This window comes from Ustilago hordei (genome assembly GCF_900519145.1).
Source record: "Ustilago hordei strain Uho2 genome assembly, contig: UHO2_contig_06, whole genome shotgun sequence".
In the NCBI taxonomy this organism is placed as follows: domain Eukaryota; kingdom Fungi; phylum Basidiomycota; class Ustilaginomycetes; order Ustilaginales; family Ustilaginaceae; genus Ustilago; species Ustilago hordei.
The window spans coordinates 379408-405004 of record NW_024545253.1 but is presented as its reverse complement, the minus strand read 5'-3'; the positions used below and the strand labels follow the sequence as shown (position 1 = coordinate 405004).

The 25597-nt window shown below is 50.4% G+C and overlaps 8 protein-coding genes across 8 annotated transcripts; 3 read left to right on the top strand and 5 right to left on the bottom strand.

Moving 5' to 3' along the window:
• Positions 1 to 2459: 2459 nt before the first annotated feature.
• On the top strand, positions 2460 to 3811 carry UHO2_03590 (putative 40S Ribosomal protein S14; the record flags this gene model as incomplete). Its single annotated transcript, XM_041554196.1, has 3 exons — positions 2460 to 2548; positions 3053 to 3129; positions 3528 to 3811. The coding sequence occupies 3 exons, from the start codon at positions 2460 to 2462 to the stop codon at positions 3809 to 3811; spliced, it is 450 nt and encodes a 149-aa protein (XP_041410130.1).
• A 1668-nt stretch (positions 3812 to 5479) lies between these two features.
• UHO2_03589 (uncharacterized protein) lies at positions 5480 to 6373 on the bottom strand (the record flags this gene model as incomplete). The annotated part of the gene is made up of 1 exon (XM_041554195.1): positions 5480 to 6373. One exon carries the CDS (start codon positions 6371 to 6373, stop codon positions 5480 to 5482), a length of 894 nt encoding a protein of 297 aa, XP_041410129.1.
• Positions 6374 to 6888: 515 nt separating this feature from the next.
• On the top strand, positions 6889 to 7805 carry UHO2_03588 (uncharacterized protein; the record flags this gene model as incomplete). Its single annotated transcript, XM_041554194.1, has 3 exons — positions 6889 to 7313; positions 7406 to 7573; positions 7658 to 7805. The coding sequence occupies 3 exons, from the start codon at positions 6889 to 6891 to the stop codon at positions 7803 to 7805; spliced, it is 741 nt and encodes a 246-aa protein (XP_041410128.1).
• A 2826-nt stretch (positions 7806 to 10631) lies between these two features.
• Positions 10632 to 12149, bottom strand: UHO2_03587 (uncharacterized protein; the record flags this gene model as incomplete). Its single annotated transcript, XM_041554193.1, has 3 exons — positions 10632 to 10973; positions 11250 to 11434; positions 11621 to 12149. 3 exons carry the CDS (start codon positions 12147 to 12149, stop codon positions 10632 to 10634), a joined length of 1056 nt encoding a protein of 351 aa, XP_041410127.1.
• A 4608-nt stretch (positions 12150 to 16757) lies between these two features.
• UHO2_03586 (uncharacterized protein) lies at positions 16758 to 18182 on the bottom strand (the record flags this gene model as incomplete). Its single annotated transcript, XM_041554192.1, has 1 exon — positions 16758 to 18182. One exon carries the CDS (start codon positions 18180 to 18182, stop codon positions 16758 to 16760), a length of 1425 nt encoding a protein of 474 aa, XP_041410126.1.
• A 792-nt stretch (positions 18183 to 18974) lies between these two features.
• Positions 18975 to 19976, top strand: UHO2_03585 (uncharacterized protein; the record flags this gene model as incomplete). Its single annotated transcript, XM_041554191.1, has 1 exon — positions 18975 to 19976. One exon carries the CDS (start codon positions 18975 to 18977, stop codon positions 19974 to 19976), a length of 1002 nt encoding a protein of 333 aa, XP_041410125.1.
• Positions 19977 to 22255: 2279 nt separating this feature from the next.
• Positions 22256 to 22913, bottom strand: UHO2_03584 (uncharacterized protein; the record flags this gene model as incomplete). Its single annotated transcript, XM_041554190.1, has 2 exons — positions 22256 to 22524; positions 22595 to 22913. The coding sequence occupies 2 exons, from the start codon at positions 22911 to 22913 to the stop codon at positions 22256 to 22258; spliced, it is 588 nt and encodes a 195-aa protein (XP_041410124.1).
• A 1583-nt stretch (positions 22914 to 24496) lies between these two features.
• Positions 24497 to 25450, bottom strand: UHO2_03583 (uncharacterized protein; the record flags this gene model as incomplete). The annotated part of the gene is made up of 1 exon (XM_041554189.1): positions 24497 to 25450. One exon carries the CDS (start codon positions 25448 to 25450, stop codon positions 24497 to 24499), a length of 954 nt encoding a protein of 317 aa, XP_041410123.1.
• Between the last annotated feature and the right edge of the window lie 147 nt (positions 25451 to 25597).

Genomic DNA, 25597 nt, shown 5'->3' with positions numbered 1-25597 from the left:
CGTCTGTTGCTCCTTTGTTCTCATTGCCATTCGGTTCTGTCTCATTCATCGTTGTTAAAAGCTCTCGACATCACCATTCGTCTTCACCTTCAGCATCTTCTAACTCTCATTTTGCATCTCAGCATGTTCCCGATTCTCAATACAGTCGCTTTCGTCATCTTTTGCGTCCTCCAACAAGCTGTGTACTTCTGACAGTTCCTTCGTCAAACTGTGTCACGATATCACACCAAGATTTGTGTACTGCTTAAGGAAATGATGTTTTTGACCGCGGTCTAAACGGTGCATGAAAGTGTGTGTGTGAGGTTCTGACGTCCTGACTACCGATGCGCACTGTATGCTATGCAAGAGAAAGACCAATTCCCTCGCCATCTAATATCGAACGTCGGAGAAGAATACAACGGGTCCATCGATTCGTTTCATGACAAAACGCCGTGCTGAATTTATTTTGGGTGTGTGGATGTGGGTAAGATTGCGAACTGAAATCGAGGCTTTGCTACTACTGCGAAGTATGTGCTGAAGAGATTGCCGATCGAAGTTGGTGATGATGTCTTGAATGGAAGACTAATGCCTTGATCACGTTTCAGACAAAACGCTACAGAGAGGGGAATATGCTGAGGATGTCAATGGTGTTGAAAAAGGAGCTAGGAAGGTTTACTTGCGACCCTTGACAGGCTTGCCAATCTCAACAACGTTAAGACCAGGAGGAAGAGACTGCTTAAGCTTCTCAGCCTTCTGCTTGTCATCAACGGACAAGGTGTAGAGGAAACGAGAGCATCGGATCTTGAACTTGGTCACCTGCTTGCCATCGGCACGGATAGTGCTCTTGACGCGGGCGGCCGAAGCGTCCTTTCTGCGAGCAATCTCGAGGAATTTCTTGATGTCGGTGATTTGCTGAGGCTGTGTGGTGGGCGATTGGAGCAGTCAATGGTGTGGAAGAAAGGGTCAGAAATGCTGTTGCTGATTTGTGCTGAATCGACACTTCTATACACGATGCACCGGTGTTGAAGCCGTTGGAAGACCGAGCAGAGAGTGTTGTTGTTCAGGTCCTAGTCCTGCCTACTACTGTTGTGTTCTGTCGCATTGTTGATCATGTCGCATCTCCTTGCAATGTGCATGGCAACGCCGTATACTTCTGGATGCGCCGTGCTCTTATCGGAGTCCGTATCTTATCCATTGTCAATATCCACCTCGTACAGCTGAACTGATAAAAGTGCAATCCCATTGAGAACGTCGAATCGGGAGTCCACATCCCGTGTATGACGCCAATGTTGATGCGTGAAGTCCGATTGTAGCATGAGGTTTGTATCGAGCATGATCCATTCAGGATGCAGATGTGCAGAGGTTTCTCGATCCGCTGGGTGTTGCGATACTTTTGTCTGTGCCCAATTGTGAACCGCCACCAACATCAATTCAACGCCCGATGATGCTGAACCGTCCGGAATGGTGATCTGCCGCGCTTCATCGTGGATTCATTATGAAGCTGTTCCATTCGTCAAAAACCTTCGAAGTAGGATCGCTGCCCGCCTTGCATCCTGCAAAACCATTCCTCCACTTTCCAACTTCCGATACTGATATGGCTGGGCGTTTGCAACCTCTCTGCTCGTCATGTCGGCTGTAATGGTAGGTGGTATGTATAGTGTTGATATCGATGCCGATCTTGATGCTTACCATCTTGACGGATCTCTGTGTATGATGAGGGGTTCCTGTAGAGACGAAGGAGAGGTTGACGTTGACCAAGCTCTACTGACTGCACCCGCCGTTTCACTCGACGGACTGGCCCATATCACCCTTGCGCTGCCGTCAAAGTCCACGCCTTGCCGTACAGCAACTGTGACTGCTGTTGCTGCCTCGACTTTCTTCGTAGGTCTACTTTATTTAGACTTTTTGCCTTCGCTGCTGCCTTCTCAGAATTTCTTTCAGAGGCAAAAACTGACTGACATCGGCCGAGTCAATTCAAAGCACGTGCCACAACTGCCAAAAAAATTGTAGGCAGCAGAGCGAGTATCGCAGTCGGCGAACATGGGGAATTTTTGCAGTTGACAAAACTTGGCAGCACAGCGCGTCCTTGGCTCGAAAAGGTCGAAATTGTGCCTTTAGAGCCTCAGGGTCGCAAAGCTAACACACTCTCTGTTTAGGACTGGCAGCCTGAATCGAGATCCGCGAGAAGGTCCAGCGCAACGAAGCCTGTAAACTGAGAGCTGTGAGTGAGTGGCCTTCACCATCGCGCAGCACTGTTCATCATCATTTTCGAACACCACCCAATACATACATCAAGGTAAGCATCCCATCCTATTGGCTTTCTACAGCAGCTGCACTTTCAACAATTACCGACAATATCAGAACAACACAGTTCGCAGTCTCGACCACTACGCACGCACGCATTCGCACTATTGGAACCTACGATCCTAATACATCACGAAACCTTCTTCTCTATATCACTATCGACTCGTATCGCACAGATGGCTCCTAAGGTCCGTGCTGCTGCTAACAACGAGGTTTCCCTCGGCCCCAACGTCGGTGAGGGCGAGCTCGTCTTTGGCGTTGCTCAGTAAGTACCATTCAAAGGCAGACTCAAATGCATTCTCCAACAGCACGCCGCATTATCAGATCCTTGGAAATTGGCAATGGGACGAGGCCGACCTCTCAGCATATGGATGAGGTCTCGCAGGCACATGATCGGAGCACAGATCAGTATCGGGAAAACGTAGTCGTAATAAGGCAAGATTGCAGCAATTGAATTGCGAGGGAACACCAGGACAACATGAAAGTTGAAAGCCTCATCGATCATTCGAAGTAGATCAGCCTAACTTTCCGTATCGGACAGATAGCTGAGGGAGAAAATATCGTTCGGAATCGATCGGTTGCTTGGTTCACATTGTCCGGGTACAACAAGGGAGGTTGTAGGTTGGCGACGAGCACAGATTCGGCCATCTGCTGTATTTGGGGCGGAAGTATCAATGGACATGATCAATGCGACGTGCTGAAGGGTTGCCCAACATGAACAAAGAGCTGACCATATCATCAACACCACCTGCACTCTTCAACTCAACAGCATCTTCGCCTCTTTCAACGACACCTTCGTCCACGTCACCGATATGTCCGGCAAGGAAACCGTTGTCCGTGTCACTGGTAAGTATCACGCATACAAGCAATCTCAGCACACACAACGTCAACTTGGAGGGCATCCCGTCGCCTGGAGCATTTCCAATTTTGCACGCATCGGCAAGCAGCGAAGGGACTTACAAGCATGGAAGTGGATCAGACTGGAGAAGCACACAAAAAGAACAATCCTCACCAGAAGCGCCGCCAGAGATCCTATTCGGGCACGTAACAGGCGCATACAGCATAGCCTATTTCCAGAAGATCCATCAGCGTTAGCGTAAAGACGATGTTTCATTCACGAAATTGCCTCCATGACGATGACCTCAGGATTGACGTTGGACACCGCTGAGATCACCAGCCTGTCCCCAGGCAACAAATTACTGACCAGTGCATTCACAACTCTCTTCTTGGTCCTCATTCAATAGGTGGCATGAAGGTCAAGGCTGACCGTGACGAGTCCTCCCCCTACGCTGCCATGTTGGCCGCTCAGGACTGCGCCGTCCGATGCAAGGAGGTTGGCATCACCGCTCTCCACATCAAGCTCCGTGCTACCGGTGGTACCGGTACCAAGACCCCCGGTCCTGGTGCCCAGGCCGCTCTCCGTGCCCTTGCCCGTGCCGGTATGCGCATTGGCCGCATCGAGGACGTCACTCCCGTCCCCACCGACTCTACCCGCAGAAAGGGTGGTCGCCGTGGTCGTCGTCTCTGATTTGCATGTTGCATTTCATCATCGACTGCTGCAGGCTCTATCGCAACATGGCCAATCTCTCTCATGTTTTTTCTTTCATTCCAACCCCTTTTTCGTCTGATGGCTTGGTAACAAGTCGTCGGGCCAAGCCGTGTGGCTACTCCCTAGCGGCTTTGTATGCATATTAATAGCACACTTCTTTCTTTCCCACACAACATCCACACACATATATGGGTCGCAGCTCAACAGCGGCGGCTCGAACAGGCAATCATGCTGAGCTCAAACTCCTCATTGCTTCTCGCCGAGTAACACAAAACTATATTCTGTTTCCCCTCTTGCACTTACAACTTTGACCTGCTAAGGGACAGCAATGAAACGAATCGTATCCACAGTGTCCTCTGCTTGTTTGATTGTATTGTTGTGAAACATGTATTGACCATCATACTCAGAAGTTCTATCAACGAGTATCGAGTGGAACAAAGGTACTGTAAGTCTTGTTCCAGACGGCCTGTCTGAGCACGTGTCGGAAGCCCCCTAAACGGACCCTTTGATTCTCTCGCACGAATCCTCACTACCTTTTGTTCGTTATCACCCTTGGATCACCATCGCCTCCCTTTGATCATCATCGCCTCCCCTTTGTATTTAGGAGCGCCCCTCGGGCGCTCAGCAGAACACAGCTAGAACACAGCCAGACATGTAAGACATATAGAGGGGATTCGCACCCCCCCTTCACGTCTTAATTCAAGCTTCCCTTCTAACGTACTTGAAAACCCTAGGCAACAGTCTGCTCAGACTGACGGCGCTGTGATTCGGATCGGGACGAGATCTGACCATCGGCGAGCGCTACTTTTGCCGCATCGGAAGAACTGTCCGCAGCAGAAAAAGTCACGAAGCGAGAAGCGAAGAATGCCAACCTCCCACCCAAACCAACGTTTCGTTCTCTTCTCAACCACCGAACACTTTTCATCATACAACAATTCGCAAGACTCTCTTCAGCTTGTCGACAACCTCCTTATGTACAGCAACGCTTCTATCAGCCTCTCTATCACCCAGCATCGCAACGCAACTTTTTTCCTTTGAGCTCCGACTACGACACCGTAACCGTAACCGTCTCCTTCTCCCTTCCCCTTGTTTTACTCCTCCTTCGCATCGCCCTCCTCCCTCACGCATTCATGCAACCCCTCTTCGGCAGAGACTGCTCTTTGCGATCTTCCTCACGGAAGGTCTGGTCAAAGGTGTTCGGTTTCCTTGATGCCCCCATTCTTTCCCACCTTTCGAGGTGAGAGAGAAATGGGACGGAGAATTGGGGAAGACAAACGACACGGCATATCAGCGGTCCCGTATCAACCCCTCCTCCTTCTTCAGTGGAGGAATGGGTTCGTTGGCGATCGCACATGTTTCTCTTTCTTCCTCGACCTGTTCTCTGGGAAGCAATTGAGCGACCATTCTGGTTGATTCTGTGGTTTTTGAGCAGAAATGCTTTGTGCAAACTCGGTTTCGCAATGATTCTATGACATGTTGCTGTAAGGAATCTATCGCTATACAATGAACGCTGTTGCACTACTTTACACATTATGCTCTCCGTGACAGAGGGATCTGATCTGGTGAAGCATTGAGACGGAGCGCTGGTTGTGGATAGAGCAGTGAAAGACAGCGAGGGCTGACATCAGGACCAACAGCCAGGCAGTGCTAAGCTCCGCTTCGACGACGTGATGAACGACGCACACCATCAGAGCTTGATACTGATGCAGCCTCCTTCTCCACCTTTGTCTTCTTGTTCGTTGATGCCTGGCTTGTCTTGCTCGATGCCGGTGCCTTCTTCTTTGTTGCCTTTGATTTGACATCCTTGTCCCCGTGCTCATCTGCCTCTGTCTTGGGTGCTTCCTTCTTCGCCTTCGCTTGAGCGGCAGACTTCGAACCCGCCGTCTTCGGATTCCACTTCTCGACCCACCCATCCCATCCACCCTTCCTACTCAACTGCACCACAGCCTCAAACGCCTCCTTTGTCACAGGTTGAACGCTCAACCTTGCCCTATTCAGCAAAGCCATTTCTGCTATCGCCCCGACCTGCTCATCTGTCAAATACCCCACATTCTCCCTCTCCTCCTTACTCAACTTGCCTTGTTTCCCCGCTAGCTTCTGTAGCAACCCTAACGGCACTAGTCTCTCGAGCTTCTCCACGAACTCAACATCGACCAGAAACCACTTCGGAGTCTCTGGATCGCTCTTTGGATGGTAATACGGATGTTTGGGATCAAACGCTGACGGATCCGGGTAGCTCTCTTTACTGCATATCCGAGCTAGACCTGCGACACCAGGTATTTTGGTGTTGGAGTGGTAGAACAGGACTGGATCGTTGTATTTCATTCTCTCCTTCATGATGGTTTTGGCTTCTGGATTGCGGACGCCGTCCCATTTGGTGATTTTGCAAGAGGCGAAATGGTCAATGGAGAACGCAACGTCGATGCCCTTTTCGAGACGGGTGTCTGGTTCGGCTTTCATTAGCCAGTGACGTGCGGGAGAGGGGTCGCCATTGGATATTGAGGACGAGCGAGGGTCAATGGCTTTGCATTTCGACGGCATGCTCGCGAAGGATCTGACGGACGCTGCGTTTAAGCGACAGAATCGGAGCAGCTCAGCTATGGGCGAAGCAGGTGATAGACAAGCGACAGAGAGCAATAAGCGACGCTGAGGAAGTGAGTGAGGCGAAGGCGAGGTGTAGACTGAGTGAATCAGCGAGTTGTGGACGGCTTGTTGTGTATGAGAAAGGTCAAAGAAAAGATGGCCTCAGCGCGCGTCACAGCGAGAAGATCCTCGACGTCAAAAAAAAATGCACAGTCATGCCTCCACACACCTATCTTAACCCTCCAGCTGGAAACACCGACAAGACCTTTTGCAAAAGCTTCACTCTCAAAAAGAAGCCTTTCTTCCTTCATTGTTTCTAGCATTCAATCCCAGTGCCACACCATCGCTCAATCACTGCTGCACTGTCGAGCTCACTACAAACCAGCAAGGCACCATCACCGTTAAGCGTCTCAACCAAGTCTTTCTCCTGAACTCCGCCTGCTTAGACCCAAGGACAGGGACTTGAAGCAATCATGTCCTACCGTCAAGCATTTTCCTCATTCTACACCCGCAACTTCGACCGTCGACCATGGATGACTCTCGCAGTGACCAACGGTATCTTCGGAGTCCTAGCCGACGGAGCCGCCCAATCACTTGAACGGATCAGTGAGGCTCAATCGCGTCAGCAAGCTGCCGAATTCTCCGAGTCCGCATCAGACAAGATCACCGCCACAGTATCACAGATTACAGAGCAAAGTTCATGGGACTGGTCAAGATCGGGTCGATTCTTAGCCTTTAACGTTGGAATGGCACCTTTGTTGGCCGAGTGGAATAAGTTTTTGGAGTTTAGATTTCCTCTACGCTCTCCAGCAACTGCAGCGGCTGGTGCGGCGGGGACTTTGGGTAAGGTGAGCTTGAGAGCGTTAGGAAGTAGGGTGGCTATGGACCAGCTCCTTCTGTAAGTACTCAAACCAGTGTCGGCGGAAATAGGGTGTGGGAGATGTACTGACAAACGAGGATACTTTGCTCATTGGTGCGGTGAAACAACAGCGCGCCGTTTGGTCTAGCAGTGTTTACTGGTAGTATGGGATACATGGAGCGAGGAAGTGTTGATGGCGTCAAAGCCAAGTTTCGCGAGTTGTATATTCCAGCACTCTTGGCAAATTGGCAGCTGTGGCCTCTTGTCCAGTTGGTCAACTTCCGATACTTGCCGCTCAAGTAAGTACACCTGTTTTGTCTTGCAAGGGTGATGAGACACGCAGCTAACCCACGCTCACCTCTATTCGGTTGACTTGATTGCAGGTACCGTGTTCCTTTCGTGTCGACTGTCGGCATCTTCTGGACTATCGGCCTCTCGCTTCTTTCCCAATCAACACGGCCAAAAGAGGCGTCAGGTCTCACAGAGAAGCAGGCCATGCAGCTCAGCACACCTTCTACTCCAAAGTCGTAATCTTTCAGCATTCTTGTCTCTCTTTTTGCACATCACAATCTCGAGAGGCATTCTTCAAAACAAGCGATTCAGTTGAAGTTGCACCGGAATGACAAACATGCAGGAGAGCCGAACCACCGACAGGCCGAGGATCGTGCATGCATAGTAAATTCAGTGGCGACTGTCAGGGGTCTCGCGCCTGAAACCCAGGTCGGTCTGTCGAGATACTTGGTGACTATCAAACTGCGCGACAGCTATTGTCTCGGTATCTGTCTCGAGCTAGTCGTTCGGCAACTATCAAGTTGCACAGTGACAGCAGGTGGCATTTGTTGTATATACTATCATAGGTTTCGGCTGACCTCTGTGGACACTCCATTCAGGGGTAGCTTGGCACAATCAATATTGATGCATAGGTTATGATGACACCAAGGTCTGGTGTGAGTGTTGATGATGATGAGGTTGATGGTGTTGGTGATAAGGTTGATGGTGTTGGTGATAAGGTTGGTGGCATCAACACGAGTGTCCAGTGTGTTGACTGATGCTTGAGGTGATCCCCGGGCTGCAGTGGACTACTGCCTTCGGTTCTATCTATATCCAGACCGCTAACCTGCTATGGGTGCCTTCGGACATCAGGTAGTGGTGATACAACACATGCACTACAATGAGGAGCAACCTTGATAGATTGCTGCTATGCTGACTGAAACTAATATATACTTATGCTGAAGTGATAACTAGTTATGATGATGTGTAGAGTGGATGAGGATCCACTCGACCTTTGATGATGAGAAAGCATGGTTATATACCTCTTCACAGCATCACCAGCAATGCTGCTCCTGCTCTCTCTCCAGAGAGTACCTTCTTCATCAAGTACTGTTCAGGGGCCTCTCCTGCTTGGCACCCCTGTGCCTCTTGAGCTGTGTTGACTCCTTCGACACTGCTCCTCCTCCTCATGACCTGGTGTCAACTCCTTCGACACTGCTCCTCCTCCTCAGGACCTGCTTGCCAGTGTCCTATACACTGCTCCTTCTCCTTTGACTGGTGACAGTTCCTTTGACTCTTGTCTCTCGAGCCCCTGAGTGGTAACCATCTGCATGCTCCTTGAGCTTGGTCCTCTTCGTGGCTGTGCCTGCTCCTTGAGCTTGGTCCTCCTCATGGCTGTGCCTGGCCCTCCTTGCATATGGCTCGGTCCTCCTTTGCATGTGAATCCGTAGGAGTCCATGGTCTCCATGGAGACTGCACATGCTCTCTAATGGTATCAACTAGATCTTCGATACTTGTGTTCCTTCCATATGAACCAGTGACCCTCCTGCTTCTTGAGCATCCAGGCCCATGACACTACCCCCCTCTTAAGAGCCGAGCTCCATCGAGGCATGCTCTGGTCTGGTTCATGCTGACTCCTCCTCCTCCTCCTCCTCGACAACATCGCCAACATCATCCTTCCTCCTTCTCTCAACATCATTCTCCTTCCTCCTTCTCTCTCTATTCCTCCTGTTCTCTCCTCCTCTCTCTACTCTGTCTACTCGCTCATCCCCCCTCCGACACCTCATACTCCTGGATGAGGTCGGGGCAGTTGAGGTTCTCTACTGGTTCCCATGAAGCAGCTTCTTCTGAGTACCCTCTCCACAACACTTTGTACTCTGTAGTCCCATTGTGTGAACGCTTGTCGATGAGTGCTTCAACTTCGAAATTGAGGTCCTCATCTGGAAGTGATGGTATGGTGGGCTGTTCAGCATGTTGAGGAAGAGAACTTGTTCTTGCAGGTTTGAGCATGGAGACATGGAACACATCATGCACCCTAAGGTTTGCTGGCAATGTGATCCAATAAGCTTGGCATCCTACTCATTCCTGAACTGGGTAGGGTCCTGCAAACTGGGTATCTAACTTGGGTGTGGGTCTCCTTGTCTTCCAGTTTCAATGGTTGATATAGACCATATCCCCCACATTGAACTCAATGTTCTTGTGCTTCCTGTTATACTGGTCTACTGATCTGCATTGTGCCTATCTGATCTGCTCCTGGAGGTACTTGCAATGCTCCTTTCCATCCATGAGGTACTCGAAGCGACCTGGATCATTGACTCCTAGTCGTTGAGGGATGTCAGGATGAGCTTTGGGGTTCCATCCATAGCATGCAAAGAATGGTGAGACACCAATGCTGTTGTGGACCATGTTGTTGTATACAAAGGCTGCAGTGTCCAGCAGGTTGGCCCAGTCATTCTGCTCATAGTTGCAGTACATCCTTAGGTACTGCTTGATGACCTGATTGACCCTCTCTGTCTGACCATCAGTTTGAGGATGGTAAGCTGTGCTAAGTGAGTGCTTCACACCCATTTGTTCTGCAAATGCCTTCCATGCTCCTGATATGAACTGCCTGCCTTGGTCCAAGACCATGTGATCTGGGTATCCGAAGAGTCTAACCAGGTGTCCGTATAGCAACACTGCAGTCTGTTTGGCCATGACTGTCTTATGGGTTGGAGCTAGTATGGCAAACTTGGTCAGCCTGTCAACAATGACAAGGATGGAGTCATAGTTCCTTGATGGTGGTAATCCTTCGATGAAGTCGAGGGATATGGAGCCCCAGGGCCTGTCTGGTGTTGCTAGTGGCTGTAGCAAACCATATGGATGGTGATGAGGAGCTTTGTATCTAGCACATACAGGACAACTTGCTACATAGTCTGCAATCCAAGCTGTCATGTTTGGCCACCAGTAATGTTGTTGGGCTGCCTTGATGGTAGCATCTCTTCCCATGTGTCCAGCAGTGATGCCATCATGGCATTGAGTCATCACCATGAATCGCAGATGCTCTACAGAGAGAGACTGTCCATCTACCTCTTTGGCACTCCTTGAGTGTCAGTTGTTGGTCCTCCCTGGCATGATCACTTTGGGGATAACCAACCTTCCTCCACTGTACCATAGGTTGTCCTTGACCTTGAAGGGCTTCTTCCTATGTATCTCCTGTAGCTCTTGGTCTAAGGGCTGGAAGATCTTGACCAGGTCTCTGAGACCTTTCGATGCTATGGACTCCATCGAGAGCATAGGGGCCACTAGGGTCAAGTCATGGTCTGCTGTCTCCTTGAACACTCGAGGAGGCAGTAGTTGCCTCACATTGTGATCCTGCTCTTCACCAGCTGGTTGCATGTCTGTCCTTCTGGTGAGAGCATCAGGTTCACCACCTTTGTCTCCTGGTCGATACTGCAATATGAAGTCGAAGTCTGCTAGTAGTATTGCCCATCGAGCCTGTCAACCTGTGATGTGTCTCTGTGACTTGAAGTACTTGAGGGCTTCATGGTTGGTGAGGATGACCAGTTGACTTGGTAGTCCAGCTAGCATGTGTTGCCACTGAGTAAGGCAAGCAACCACAGCTAGGAGCTCCTTGTCATGGATCTCATAGTTCTTCTCAGCAGAAGACATCTTCCTAGAGTAGAAGGCCACTGGATGCCATCATCCTTCATGCTCCTGCTTGAGTACCCCTGCTATAGCAAAGTCACTTGCATTGGTCTCCAACCTTGTTGAAAGGTGGTAGTTGAAGTGCTGAAGCACTCCTGCTGATGTGAATGCCTGGATGAGCTTGTGGAAGGCCTGCTGGGCCTCCTCTGGTAGCTCAAACTTCTTGAACCGTTCTGTAGGCTTTACCAGTGATGTCAAGGGCTTGGCTATGTGAGCAAAGTGGGCTATGAACCTTCAATAGAAGTTGGCAAAACCCAGGAACCTTTGGATGTCATGGATTGACTCCAGCATTGGCCACTCCTTGACAGTGCACACCTTTTCTGGGTCCATCTCTATGCCCATTGGCTTGATGATGTATCCCAGGAACTCGACTATCTTGGTGTGAAACTCACACTTCGACAGCTTAGCAAAGAGCCTGTTGTTCCTTAAACGAGTGAGGACCTCAGTGACATGCTTCACATGTGCCTCTTCAGTGTCACTGAAGATCAGGAAGTCATCTAGGTATACTACCACATATACTCTGATGATGTCTTGGAAGATGTCATTGATGAACAACTGGAAGTGAGCTGGAGCATTGGCTAGGCCAAAAGGCATCACTAGGTACTCATAGAGTCCCAACTGAGTGCCAAAAGCTGTCTTCCATTCATCTCCTTTAGCAATCCAGATGAGGTTGTATGCTGCTCTAAGGTCTAGCTTGGTATAGATCCTTGCCTTCCTGAGTAAGAACAGCTGCTCCTCGATGAGGGGCAGTGGTGCCCTGTTCTTGACAGTGATCTCATTGAGACCTCGGTAGTCCACACAGAGTCTGAGACCTCCATCCTTCTTTGGTACGAAGAGCACTGGTGATTGTGCCAGGCTCTTCGATGGTCTTATGAACCCCTTCTCGAGGTTCTCATCCAAGTACCTCCTCAACTCGGACATCTCCTTGGGTCCCTTAAGGTATAGGGGCCCTTGAGGTGGCTTACCTCCTTCTATCAACTCGAGGTGGAGATCATGCTTGGTATGATGGGGCAGCTTGTCTGCTTCCACCTCATCGAACACATCTCACAGGTGTTGGTATGGCTTTGGTATGTCTGCAGCCATCACCACCTTGTCCACCTCTACCTCCATCTCTACTCCTTTGTCTGCACCTGTAGGTACAAAACCAAAGGCCAGGAGTGATGATGGTGGCTCCTCCAACAGCATGAACCCTATGGGTCCATCTTCCAGAGCTGCTTGTAGTATGTGCTCTGCTGAGACAAACTCGTTACCATGAAGGGTTGGTCTCCTCATGGTTAGGTCCCCTGCTCTTGCTGCTTCAGGGGGTCTCCTTGGGGGTCAGTCCTGCTCCTGAGTCTTGAACTCCAGCTGGCCTGTATCCCATTGTATGGTGGGTTTGAGCCTCCGTAGCTCAGTGAACCCCAGGATGAGGTCATAGTCAGCAGTGTCAGCCACTGAAGCTTCGACCACACCCAGATTGTGTGTACCAATAGATACCTGCATGCTTGCAGAACTATTGATGGAGAGTTGGTGTCTGGTGACACCATGGATTGATCTTGTTTTTATGGGTTTTGTGGGTATTTGGTACTTACTAATGAAAGAATCTGAGACTATGGACAAACCAGCACCAGTATCAGCTAGTATCCAAGCAGGATGGTCTTGAACCATTCCAGAGAGCTCCAGTACTGCTTTGCCTCCACTGGTAGAGAAACATACTTGACAATCTTGATATATACAGAGTGATGGCGAGGAGGTTTGTAGAGCAATGCATGCCATCAGTGCATCACCCCACTGACATTTCCCTTGTCGTCACCATCATTGTGCTCCTCCTCTTCATGATCGGGGTCCATGGATTGCTGGTATGAGCTGAGGTCCATGGCCTCAGGGTCACCTGTCTCAGTGCTGCCTGTGTTGCCATCTCCTGAATCGGTGGCCTCCTCAAAGGGGTCTGCTGTGGTGACCATGACCTTTGGTCCCATGGGTCGAGAGCTAAGAGGGTCTATCCTCCTGCTAGGGCAGTCTCTGGCCCAGTGGCCGATACCCTTGCATACATGACAGGTGTTGATACCTGATGGAGCAGGGCTTCCTTGCTTCGAGGTTTGGGTGGGTTGATGAGGAAGGGGTCAGTTAGTTGGTCGGTTTTGTGTAGTTGCTTGTGTAGTTGCTTGTGCTGGTGATCGAGCTGGATAAGGTTGAGTGGGTTGACATATGGGGATTGAACTTTGAATTGGCCGAGACCCAGTTCTTAGTGGAGGTGACATGGCATTTGGGAGTGAGTGTCTAGCCGAGGACTGCTGTAGTAGCATCCTCTGTCAATCGATCTCCTCAACCTCTCGATACCACTCCCATCTCTTCCCAGGTGGGTTCCTCTCGAACTTCTCCTGTATGCTGCGAGTGAGACTTCCTCTGAAGAGATCAATCATTAGCTCGTTGTCATCTAGGTTGACCTGTCCCTCCAAGTCTCTGAACCACTCTACATGACATGTGGTGGCACCAGGAGCATCACTTGTGAGCCTGAGAGCTAGCAGCTTGTTGTATGCCTCCATCCTAGCATTGCATGGGTTGAACTGCTCTGACAGTCGCTCTGTGAAGTAGTGCCAATCATTGAACAACCTTCCTTCTCTAGCTCTATCAATATGGAGCTTTGAGGTTCACCACTCTTGTGCAGTCCCTTCCAGTTGAGCACCCATGTGGTTGATCATCCTAGACTGCTCAAACACCTGGTTGAACTTAAACCATGCTTCGGCTTCTAGAATGAAGATCTCCATGTCTCAGGGATTGAACTTTGGAAATGGGGTGGCAATGGGCTTCAATCTCTCCATCATGACACTGGTGTCCTCCTCTTGGTCCAGGGAGTAAGGGTCTGTCCTGGTCCTGCTGTAGGGGTCCACCTTAGTCTTGACATATCTCGGTCTGGTAGGTGAAGCATACTTCTCATAGTTGATGTTGTCCTGCTCATCCAGGTTGATGAATGAGACTGATCATCTTGGTCATGGAGCTGGGGTAGGAGTATGTGGGTCTCCTATCATAGACTCATCTCCTCCTCCTGCTTGGTCTTCTGAGTGAGAGAGGTCAATCATCTCCTCTCTGCTCAGATGAGCTCGTTGTAATCATTCCTCTCATTGACCCTGCCTGGTAAGCTCTAGCTGGGCTTCCAATAGAGTGAGTAGTCTATCGAGCTTATTGTTGAGGTCTGGGTCTGTCATGGTGATCATGAGGAGCTGCTTGAATGATCCACTCTAATGTCAGGGGTCTCGTGCCTGAAACCCAGGTCGGTCTGTCGAGATACTTGGTGACTATCAAACTGTGCGACAGCTATTGTCTCAGTATCTGTCTTGATGGGCTAGTCATTTGGCAACTATCAAGTTGTGCAGTGACAGTGGGTGGCATTCATTGTATATACTATCGTAGGTTTCAGCTGACCTCTGTGGACACTCCGTTCAGGGGTAGCTTGGCACGATCAATATCAATATGTAGGTTGTGATGACACCAAGGTCTGGTGTGAGTGTTGATGATGATGAAGTCGATGGTGTTGGTGATGGGGTTGGTGGCATCGACACAAGTGTCCAGTGTGTTGACTGATGCTTGAGGTGATCCCCAGACCACAGTGGACTACTGCCTTTGGTTCTATCTATATCTGGACCGCTAACCTGCTATGGGGCACCTTCGGATGTCAGGTAGTGGTGATACAACACACACACTACAATGAGGAGCAACCTTGGTAGATTGCTGCTATGCTGACTGAAAACTAATGAGTACTTATGTTTCTAAAGTATTGACTAGTTGTATGGTGAGTAGAGTGGATGAGGATCCACTCGACCTTTGATGATGAGAAAGCATGGTTATATACCTCTTCACAGCATCACCAGTGATGCTGCTCCTGCTCTCTCTCCAGAGAGTACCTTCTTCATCAAGTACTGTTCAGGGGCCTCTCCTGCTTGGCACCCCTGTGCCTCTTGAGCTGTGTCGACTCCTTCGACACTGCTCCTCCTCCTTGCTATCCTGCTGCTTGTTTGGCACCCCTGTGCCTCCTGAGTGGTGTCGACTCCTTCGACACTGCTCCTCCTCCTCATGACCTGGTGTTGGTTCCTTTGACTCTTGTCTCTCGAGCCCCTGAGTGGTAACCATCTGCATGCTCCTTGAGCTTGGTCCCCTTCGTGGCTGTGCCTGCTCCTTCCTCGCATATGGCTCAGTGCTCCTTTGCATGTGAGTCCATAGGAGTCCATGGTCTCCATGGAGACTGCACTACGACCATGCTCTCTACTGGTATCGACTAGATCTCTACCTGTGCCCTTCTCATATGAACCAGTGACCCTCCTGCTTCCTGAGCATTTAGGCCCATGACACATTGCTGCGAGCACCAGAGGAAACATATGTTCACCATCGCAAAGCAAGGAATACCAGGAGCTCATGGGACAACTTTTATGGATATTGAACACAGTGTGACCAGACATATCATTCACAGTGGGGACTTTAGCATGACACATGTTGACTCCAGTCAAAGGAGCCTGGTGTGCAGTGATCCACATGCTAAAATACCTAAACCAGATGAGTGAGTACTGCCTGTGATTAGGAAAGGGGGCAAATGAGGAAAAGAGAGCAGTGGTAACATACACCAATGCAAATTGGGCATCAGATCCCATGAATGGTCAGAGGAGCACATCAGGAGCAATTATGTACTTATACAGATGTCCAGTGAGTTGGTGATCTCATGTGCAAAAATGTGTAGCTCTCTCAGCTGTAGAAGTGGAGTTTGTTGCCAGATCGGAAGCAGCACAGGAAGCCCTATTCTTCTCATACCTACTATGAGACTTAGGATTTGACAACATCAAACTGGTGCTCCACACTGACAGTGAAGGATGCATACAAGTAAGTAAGGACCCAGCTAAACACTGGAAGCTCAAACATATTGACATGCAATACTATTTCATTAGGGACCACATGCAAGAAGGTGACATCACAATCAAGTATGTTGGAATGACAAACAATGTGGTGGACATCCTCATGAAGCCACTGAAAGGAGGGGAGACCACTCAATTAGCTCAAGCAATGGGTTTGGTCATACTGGCAAGGGGGGGGGAGTTGAAGTTGCACTGGAATGACAAACATGCAGGAGAGCTGAACCACCAACAGGCCAAGGATCATGCATGCATAGTAAATTCAGTGGCAACCAATCAGGACATGTTTAGAGAGAGGAATGCTGAGACTAAGGAGGAAAATGCTGAGGCTTGTCACAACACACCTAGTTCACAGGGTGTGAATAGCCAATCTCATGAATGAAGCAAAGGTATATATAACCTCACATTACTGTAGCCTTAGTCTATTTGAATCTAAGTGTTGCATCTACCATACACCATTACGAAAGGAGCTAGAACGTGGCCCGAACGAAGAGGTGTATCGCATAACTTCAACTGATTCTCACACATTCCCCACATACGATCTTGTGCTTTGCGTGACTGCTTTGCGTGACTGCTTTGTATTTCTGCTTCTGTCTGCTGTATTGCTTTCCGATCAACGGAAGCCCCTGTGCTCATCTCTCATTGTGGCACTTCAAAGACCCCCAGGCTCGCCCCGTAAAACCGGCTGTTCATCTTCCTCCATCGCACTCGTAATTATCCCTCCTTCACTTCCTCGCCGCGCATAGTCATTCCCCGCACCACCTTCGCCGAACCCAGCCGAGCTGCCACCACGACTCATACGACGAGATTCGATCTCGCTTCCCAGTTCAAAGCCCTGCACGCTGGGCGGTGCACGTATGCTTCCCAGCGTCTCTGTACTGTCCACGCTTCCGCGGCGGGAAGGCGAAGCAACGGCATCTGGGATCTCGCTTCCAGTAGGACTGAGTGGAGGAGTACTAGTACCCGTAGTAGCAGCTGTACTGCCTGCTCGACTGCCATTTTCGAATGCGGTGCTTGAAGATCCGCCGCCGCCGCCGCCGCCGCCCAAACGAGCCGATAGGCCTGGTGCGAATGCCAGCGGAGTGCTATCTCTTGCGGGAAGGGCGAAAGTGGGAATAGTTGTGCCTCCGACACCGGCTTCTCCTCCCATAAGCTCTCGTTCTCGCATACGTTGTCGTTCGATGTATGCTGCGCGGAGGGCGACTTCCTGGTCATCGGCTGTACCTGTGCTTCCTCGTCCTCCAGTGCCTGTGGAGGAGACACTGCCTGCTTCTGAAGGTGCTACACTAGCCACGTTGCGGCCGAGCGAGCTTGGGCCAGGACCGAGTCGCATGGCTGTAATGAAGGCTTCTGACGGTGCATAGCCTGCTGACAGGGGTGGGGACGAACCACGTGCAGATGCAGAGTAAGAAGAAGAGCCTGCTGTAGCAGAAGCACTGCTGACGGGAACACCATGGCGGTCGACGGTGGAGCTTCGGGATGGTGTAGTCTCGACATAGGGGCTTGCTGGCTCGCATGGTTCTATAATGCTCGCTTTTGGCGAGGCTGGAGGCTGGACTGCGACGGAGAACACGGAGGCTTCACCGGGGCTGTGAGGTCGGAAAGCGGGCGTTCTGGGGTCGAGCTCAGGCGGGACGCCAGGTACAGGAGCTCCGCCTTCGCCAAAGGCGCCGACGCTGGTATGGCCGGTTTCCAAGCTCTGCGCGCCCTCATCTGCGTCGGAAGAGGTCTGCATGTCGGTATCAGCTCCGTGCGGGTCGATCACTCTGCCTGGGAGACGAATGCCGGGAGCAAGCTGGTCTGCGTTCGGGATGCGTTCCAGGTTGTCAGCAGTCAGGGCTCGTCCGCGTCGGTATTCTGCGACAGGGTCGTAGGGTTGGCCAGCATCAGCGTTGTTAGATGTGAACTGCGCTGCAGATGAAGAGCCTGCCGGTTCGACAGGGTAGCCTTCTGGTGGGGTACGCTTCTGAAGATACGAGGTCTTGTTGTACTTGCGAGCCGACGAATCGTCACGCATAGCTTCGTCCTGAGCCATGGCGGTGTCTGGAAGCCCTTCAGATGGTTGTCGATGCGACATGATTGCTTGCAAGAGACCGAAGGTGAACGCGACTCGAGAATGAGGGTGTGGCTATCCGAAGAGATCGTTGCGGTTGCAGGGCTAACAACTTCGTGATGTCAAACGTAGATACGGAGGGAACAGGACGGAACTTGATTCTCGCGAAGGGTAGGTGGTACTTGAAGAGATGGTGATACTTGCGAGTGATGGTTGCGAGTGATGATGGGGTTCGATGATCGTCACCGTCTGTGGAGTAGCTTGCGGACAGGTCGAGCGGGGGGTTGTTGGAGGAAATCTGAAACGCACACATGAATCCAATTAGAGAGACTCTAATCTTTCCGCAATCTCTGTGTAAAGCTCTGTTGAGTGCGTTGGCCGTGCGCGTTTCTTTCAGCGCAGAAAATCAAATCACGTGATGCAGGGTTTTCCAACACTTTACTTGTCACTCTACGCACGTCACTGTGCACGGTGCTTCGATGTGTTGCATTCACCTCGTCCTTACGCACATCTGCACTTCAAATCTCGCATCAATGTCTTGCCTGCTCATAGCTATGCATGTCGAGGATGCTCAGTCGTGGCCAAACCAACACTCTTGCTGGCCTTTGCGAAGCACGTACAATCTGCGTTCTGAAGCGTTGAGCGTATCCGAATGTTACCTTTTCGGCCGGGTGAAATTTCCACTCCACAATGAGTTGGCCGAGTTCCGAAAATTATGCTGGAATTTTTTGGCTCGAGTCTGTGCTTCTTCTGCAATGTTGTGAGCTCTATTCTTCCTGTCACGATACGCAACACTCCAGACTCAACAACTACACGATGCCAATCGACACAAAACGCAAAGCCGAAAACGAAGAGCCTCGAGCTGACGGCTCTGACTACGACAGCGATCGCTCGGAAGAGCCTGACTTCATCAATGTCGACTTTGACTTCCGGGCGCCTGAAGAGATCGACTTCCTCGCGCTAAAGCGACTCTTGCAACAGCTCTACTATACACACAATACCAAGCTCGACCTGTCGTCATTAGCGGATCATATCGTAAATTCTTCCACCTCGCAAGGCGTGGGTACTACGATTAAGGTCGTTGATGATGAGGACCAGGATCCTTACGCTTTCGTCTCTGCCATCACGCTCTCAAGCGAGAAGAAAGAAGGATCGGAAGCGGCCAACAGCTTGACCAAGTACCTGCTTGAAGTTTCTTCCAAGCCTTCAAGCAAGTCTCTACACGACGTGATCAAGAGTGCAGCATCAAGCACATCGACAAATGCACCCATCATCGCAGTGCTGCACGAACGTATGGTCAACATGCCTCCTCAGGTCGCACCACCTCTGTACAAGATGCTGCTCGAAGAGGTCCGCGCTTCGATTTCTTCCATCTCTTCAGCGACGCCTTGGCACTACCTGTTCTTCTCGCGCGTGTTCTCTGCGGATGCATTCTCGGAGGAGGAAGCGATGGATGAGGACGACGATGACGAGCCCTCAGGTTTGGCAGGCGCAAGGAAGAGGAAAGCTAAGCTTGCTCGTAGGGAGGCTAAGAAGGCGGGAGCTAAGAAGGATGCTCCCAAGGCACGCGGTATTTCGGATGGTATGGCTCTCGGTGGCCCTTCAGCTGATGAGGAGTTGGGTCTCTTCCACCCTGAAGATATTGCTATTTCCAAGGCGGCGAGTCATTCCTTGACCTACCGATTCCCACCACCTCCAGATGCTTCGGACAGCTTCGAGGCTCCGCTTTTCGGTCGCATTGCTCTTGTACCTGCTGAAAAGATGGACTCGCTTTTGCAACAGATCGAAGCCGATCTGTCTGCACCTATGCCACAGTAATAGAATGCGAAACGTGATGGACACGGTTTCTCACTTGCATTCAATACTTGTGACCAGGATGATTTGAGTGAGGACCGACCTTGATGATCATACGGAATTCTTGAGCGGGCAGATGAGACAGCGAGTCATACTTATCCTTCAAAGCTGGTTGGCGCGGCAGACACATGTGCTGAGCTATCGCTACTGATGCCAATAATGTGACTTTGGTACACAGTAAGGCCAAATTCGAGAATGAAATTGAGGTAGCTTTATTCCGCCTAACCGATGAGATCGCCGATCCAGACAAGGTGCAAAGCCGATGCTCATCTCGAGTCGTTCACGCGACGTGCCAAGCTTTGAGCAGAATACTCGATCTCTCGTCAGACGTCAAGTTGTGCTGGTCACGCGACGGCTTCCGCGTCGTCGTTCTATCCCAACAGCATTGCAAATGGACTTCTTGCCAGCTCAGCCAATCAGAAGGTTTGTTGCACCGATCGTGCAAAGCCGAAGATATCCACAAGCGAAGCGGGAAGATAGACGATGAGCTTAAAGGGGGTAATTGAATGCAAAGAGGACCCGGAGTGCCAAGAAGACGATAGAGCCTCGCTTGATGGTTGTGGCGCGGAAGAAAGCGAACAAAGATGACAAATGTGAGAGGAACAAGTGCCAGCAAAGAAAGGTGTCCGAGACAAGATCTTCTATGCATTGAAGCTAAGGGTCTGCATACGATTAAGCGAACTGCAGGAGGGTGCAGTAGCTTCTTTGTGACCGACCGCGGTCAATATCAGAGAAAAATATGGGCACCAGAGCAGCGAGGAACCGCGAGAGATTGGGAAGGTGTTGGTTGGGAAGAGGCGCTTTGCGCACCCTTTGTCACCTTCTCCTTATCTCGTGTGCGAACACTGAATGCTGCCATACCCACATCGGGCATGGAGTACTGCAGTTAGTTAGCGCCTTCTGATAGTGAGCTCGGAAGATAGCAGGCCGACTTGATTTTGCTGGACTTGGCCCTCTCGCTCCCTTGCTCCCCTTGCAGCTCAGCTGAGTTGGATGGCCTTACTTGACATGGCTGCAGTCTGACTGTCAACAGTCCCGCTACGTGGTGTTCCTCGATTCGGCACTGTCGGAGTCTCCACAAAAAGAAAGACTATCGAGTCGGTCAATCGTTCGGTTGGATAAGTGAGGTTATCGTTCGGACGCGGCTCCGTCGGTTGAACTGCTTCCGATAGGTTCATGCATCTTGGTTGATGGTATCATTCGCCATTGCCATTGTCATTACTCGTCGTCGAGAACAACACTTTCCCATCTCCCAACAACCCCAACCACCATCCCTCACACACAAACATGTCCGCCACAATAACACAGCCGGCCACAACCGTTCCCTCAACCTCCACGTCTACCTCTGCCTCCGACTTCGCCTCCGCCTCCGCCTCCGCTTCAACCCAATCCAACACCGACCCATCCGCCGCATCAACAAAACCAAAAAACGCAGTGCAACCACCCGACATCTCTTCCCCACACCAGTTGATCGTTTGGGTAGACACGGTTCTAGGTCAACTTGAGTCTAGGTTCGATGATATGAATGGTCAAGTCACCTCACGGAGTAAGTGCCGCATCTTGGCTTCCAGATTTTGAGGGTTTAGAAATGCTGATATTTGCATTGGTTGGTGGTGTAGTGAATGAGATGAGTAGTCGGATCGATGCTTTGGAGAGTTCTATACAGGGTGAGTACTCACCACTAACACGCTCTTAGGGTATAAGATGGGAAATAAGAAGCTGAACGATTGATGTCTGGTGGTGTAGATTTGATCCATGGCACACCCTCCCCAGTAACAGCTACAGGGAACAACAACGACGCTTGACCAATCTCGATCAACTCAATATACCACTTTGTACACTATACAGCGCAGGCAATTACATCTTCCATCAACTCTATTATCAATACTGTGAAGTACAGAAGAAGATTACATCCCATAACAATCAGCTGAAGATACGTCGGAATTGCAATGTGGTTTACCGATGAAGCGAGGGTCGTGAATAAGCAACATGCATGTGGAATGCATGTTGGTTGGTATGGTAACGACTCAGGAGCCCTACATGGAAGACAACACAGGGGTTCGACAGGGAACACTCGATTCGTATGATACAGCTCAACGTCGCTAGGAGTGATCACAGGACATATATACACACATGTAGCTACGCATCCACAAAGTAATAAGATAAGCATTGTTGTCATCATACACCTGTGCGAAAGCAGCTAGAACGTAGCCCGGACGAGGCGATGTCTTGCACTTCAAACTTTAAACGTTCAAGATAGAGCGGCTGATGTGAATGTGGATCCACTTGGAGCAGAGTCTCTTGAACGTCATTTTATAATTCAGAGTATCAATGTCCTTGCCATCGCCATCCTCGTCCGAGACCCAGATCCTCCAGGGAGAGAACTGATGCCTTTGGAGAACGATGTCCTTGCATCCGGTGTTATTATCGAAGTTGTCGTAAATGAGTTTAACTCCACCGAGGTTGGGATAGATTATCTCGAAGGAATCAGTAGGGTGCGCCATTGTGAAATCTGCAGGGGTATTGAAGACAAAAGGTCAGCATCTGCTCTTAATTTTACGGCTGAAGGTGGAACAACTTACCATTCATGGTATCGTCCTTGATCATGAGCTTCTCTTTGACGCTACCGTCTTCGCGGAAGCACGCTTTTGCGCCTTTAAGATTGCCAGCCCAGTGACTGAAGCAAGTCTTCCGGGGGTCATCATTGTCTTCACAGAGAGTCTTGTACTCAATATTATTAGCAACAAGATCGGTGTGACATTTATCATAGCCGAAGTCGCGAGCAAAGAGATGGTGACGGACATGTCTAGGGGTGAGCTCGCCCACAACGGAGTGAAGCATCAGAACCAAAGCTACCAGAAGGAGGCCAAAGTTGGCAGCGGAAGTAGAAGCTCGAGTCATCTTGATCGAAGGTTGTCTGAATCTTGAAGGTCTTGAAGGTTGTCTGAGTCTTGTAGAAAGTGCGGGAGAACTTTCGAAATAAGTTTTGGGAGATCTGTATTTATGGGCCCAGCCCTCAGCTCTTGTTCGCAAACATGTGTCGGGCTTGCACACTTCCCTGCCGAGCCTGAAGCTTGATGCGTGCACCTCTTTGACCCTCGAATCTCGCGAAGAAGTCAGATGGGTTGCCATTGGTGGCTGTGAAACAGTCCTCACAGCGTATTGTATCAATTTGATACAGTAGAGATTCAGCCCACTGGTGGCTCAGATGAAAGGTGGCTAAAGGCCCACGGTGGGACTGTCGACTTGGCGATGCATCTTATATGCCGTGATGTGTGGATACTGCTGTATTGCGAAGCGAGAAAGTCTGCGTGAAGGATGTGCCCTTTGAGAGGCGCCACGATGATGTGAGTGTCCAGGTTTGAGTTGAAGATACTTCGGTATTTCCAAAGGTCGACATGTTATATCGGAGTATTAAGTGCAGGGAGGCCGGTGTGATGCAAAGTGCAAACAGAGATGAGGTGGATGCAAAGCTCGTGGGAGAATATGCAGCCTACCCTCGGGGTTTGACACCAATGAAGGAGGTATGAAGTGTTGTCATGACAACGTGGTGTTGACAAGGTAACGATTATGAAGGAGACCCACTGGATGACGGCTCAAGGAGTGACTCGATGGGCGAGCACGGTCAGCTGTTCGGGTATATTTACTTATGTTCTGTAGCTTCTCACATCTCGAAATAATAAGTCTTCTCACTTAGACATACTCGACTATAAAGAGCGCCTGACTGTGGCCTCTAGAGCGGTGTATCTAATTTCAACTGTTTGCGATCGTTATGTTGATCTTTGGTTGGAGATGTGGAAATAATAATAAAAATACGGGTGTCGACACTCAGCGGTCGACAACAGTCTAAGCACAGTGTTCAAGCTATTGAGCAAAAACACTATACTATATTGACCTTAGGAGAGAATGTGGCGGGAGCCTCGAGCTCCCCGCTTGATATATATATACAAAGTGTCGGCATATGCCAAAGGTGGGAGCATTCCACTTAATGACGAAGTGTGTCAACGAGCGGGACTAAGCGGTACCCGATGCTTTACTGTATCGGCTCTGCCCGATCTCTGGTCAGATCGGCTCTGCCCGATTCCCTATCACTTCGGCTCTATGTCATCCTTTAGCATTTCACTGGATCGTAATCTTTAGCAGGAGAAGGTATGACGATGTGACAAGAAAGCTGGATCCTGCAAAGGGGCTTGTTTCGGCTGGCTAGGGCTTGAGCATGATGCATTTATGCCTCTACCTGTCCTATACTCTCATCCGTTTTGCGCGCCGACGGAAAATTGTATACACCATACTTTCTCCAGTGCTGTCATGCTCGGCAAGTGACTCGCTTTCATCTCTTCTTACTACTGCGACTGGTTTGCAGTATTGTATCCCAATCTCATCCTCGTACCTGTTCGAATTCAATTGTTGCCAGTTTTGTGCACCACCATTCCTGGCCGCAATAGGACCCTGAAGCGGCGAGACTATGACAGACTTCAACTCGATCAAACTATAGCTCCAGACGCCGCAGAAGGTGGGGGTGGGGGAACCCTCCTCCCTAGCCCCAAACACATTGTGGATGCTCTTTTAGCTTTCGCCTCCTTTCTTCTCTCTCGCTTTGCTTTACGTCGCTCTAGTTCGGCATCTATAGTTGCCATTGCTCGAGCGAAGTCCTCTTTATCCAAGCCTGCGGGAGTTGAGGATGAGGATGAGGCTTGATCGTATACCCCTGCAAGGAAAGACTCTGGAAGTTTGCACTTCGACCATACCTTTTGAACCATTTTTGCGCTTAACACTGCTGCGCCCCCATTACCATTGGTAGTAGGGTTGGAGCTGGGGTGCGAATCGGACTCGAACCATCCCCTAAGCGCCGAAACGGCCCCAGACCCTTCCTCAAACTTAGATGAGGAGCCACCGCGGACGGTGGAGGCATTCGAACTATCACCTTCTCCCTCTTTGGCTTTGGTTCGTCTCCGCTGCATTCGTTGCTGAGAGACAAGTGAAGAGAATAAATTTTCATATCTTGCTCTAGCAACCGCGTCTCTTGGCTCTTCCAACGCCCCTTTTCCCCTACTCAGAGGGATCGAGGTCCTGGCACCACTCCCGTCACCAGGAGGGACGCTAAGATCGGAATGAGTACTTGCAGATCTACCCAATCCTACCCCGCCGAACTGTTTACTTGGTGCTCCATCAGCCAATGACCTAGTTCCTCCCCCCATTCCTGCTCCTCCTGGCTTAAAGAGGGGTAAAGCGGAAGCTGCGGCGCCGATGAGAGAACTTGCTACGCCCACAACTCCAGTCTGATCACTAAGAGTCTTATTCGGGGATCGAAAAGGGGTGGTATTGCGGGGAGGTCTAGGAGGGGGCATCCTCTGGCAGTGGTCGGAGTAAAGGTCGGATTCAAGACTGCGTTTGAGTTCGGAACCAGCATCATGTGAGAGAGATGCTGGTGAAGACATTGCTTCCCGTCTTTCTATGTGCTGTGGCTGCGGTGGTTGGGGGACCTGTGCTTGGGTTTCGCGTGTGTCGCTGGGGTGGTACTGCACCTCTATCGCTGTTTGTACCGGCAGAAGCAGTGTTGGAGAAGCAGTGTTGGAGAAGCAGTG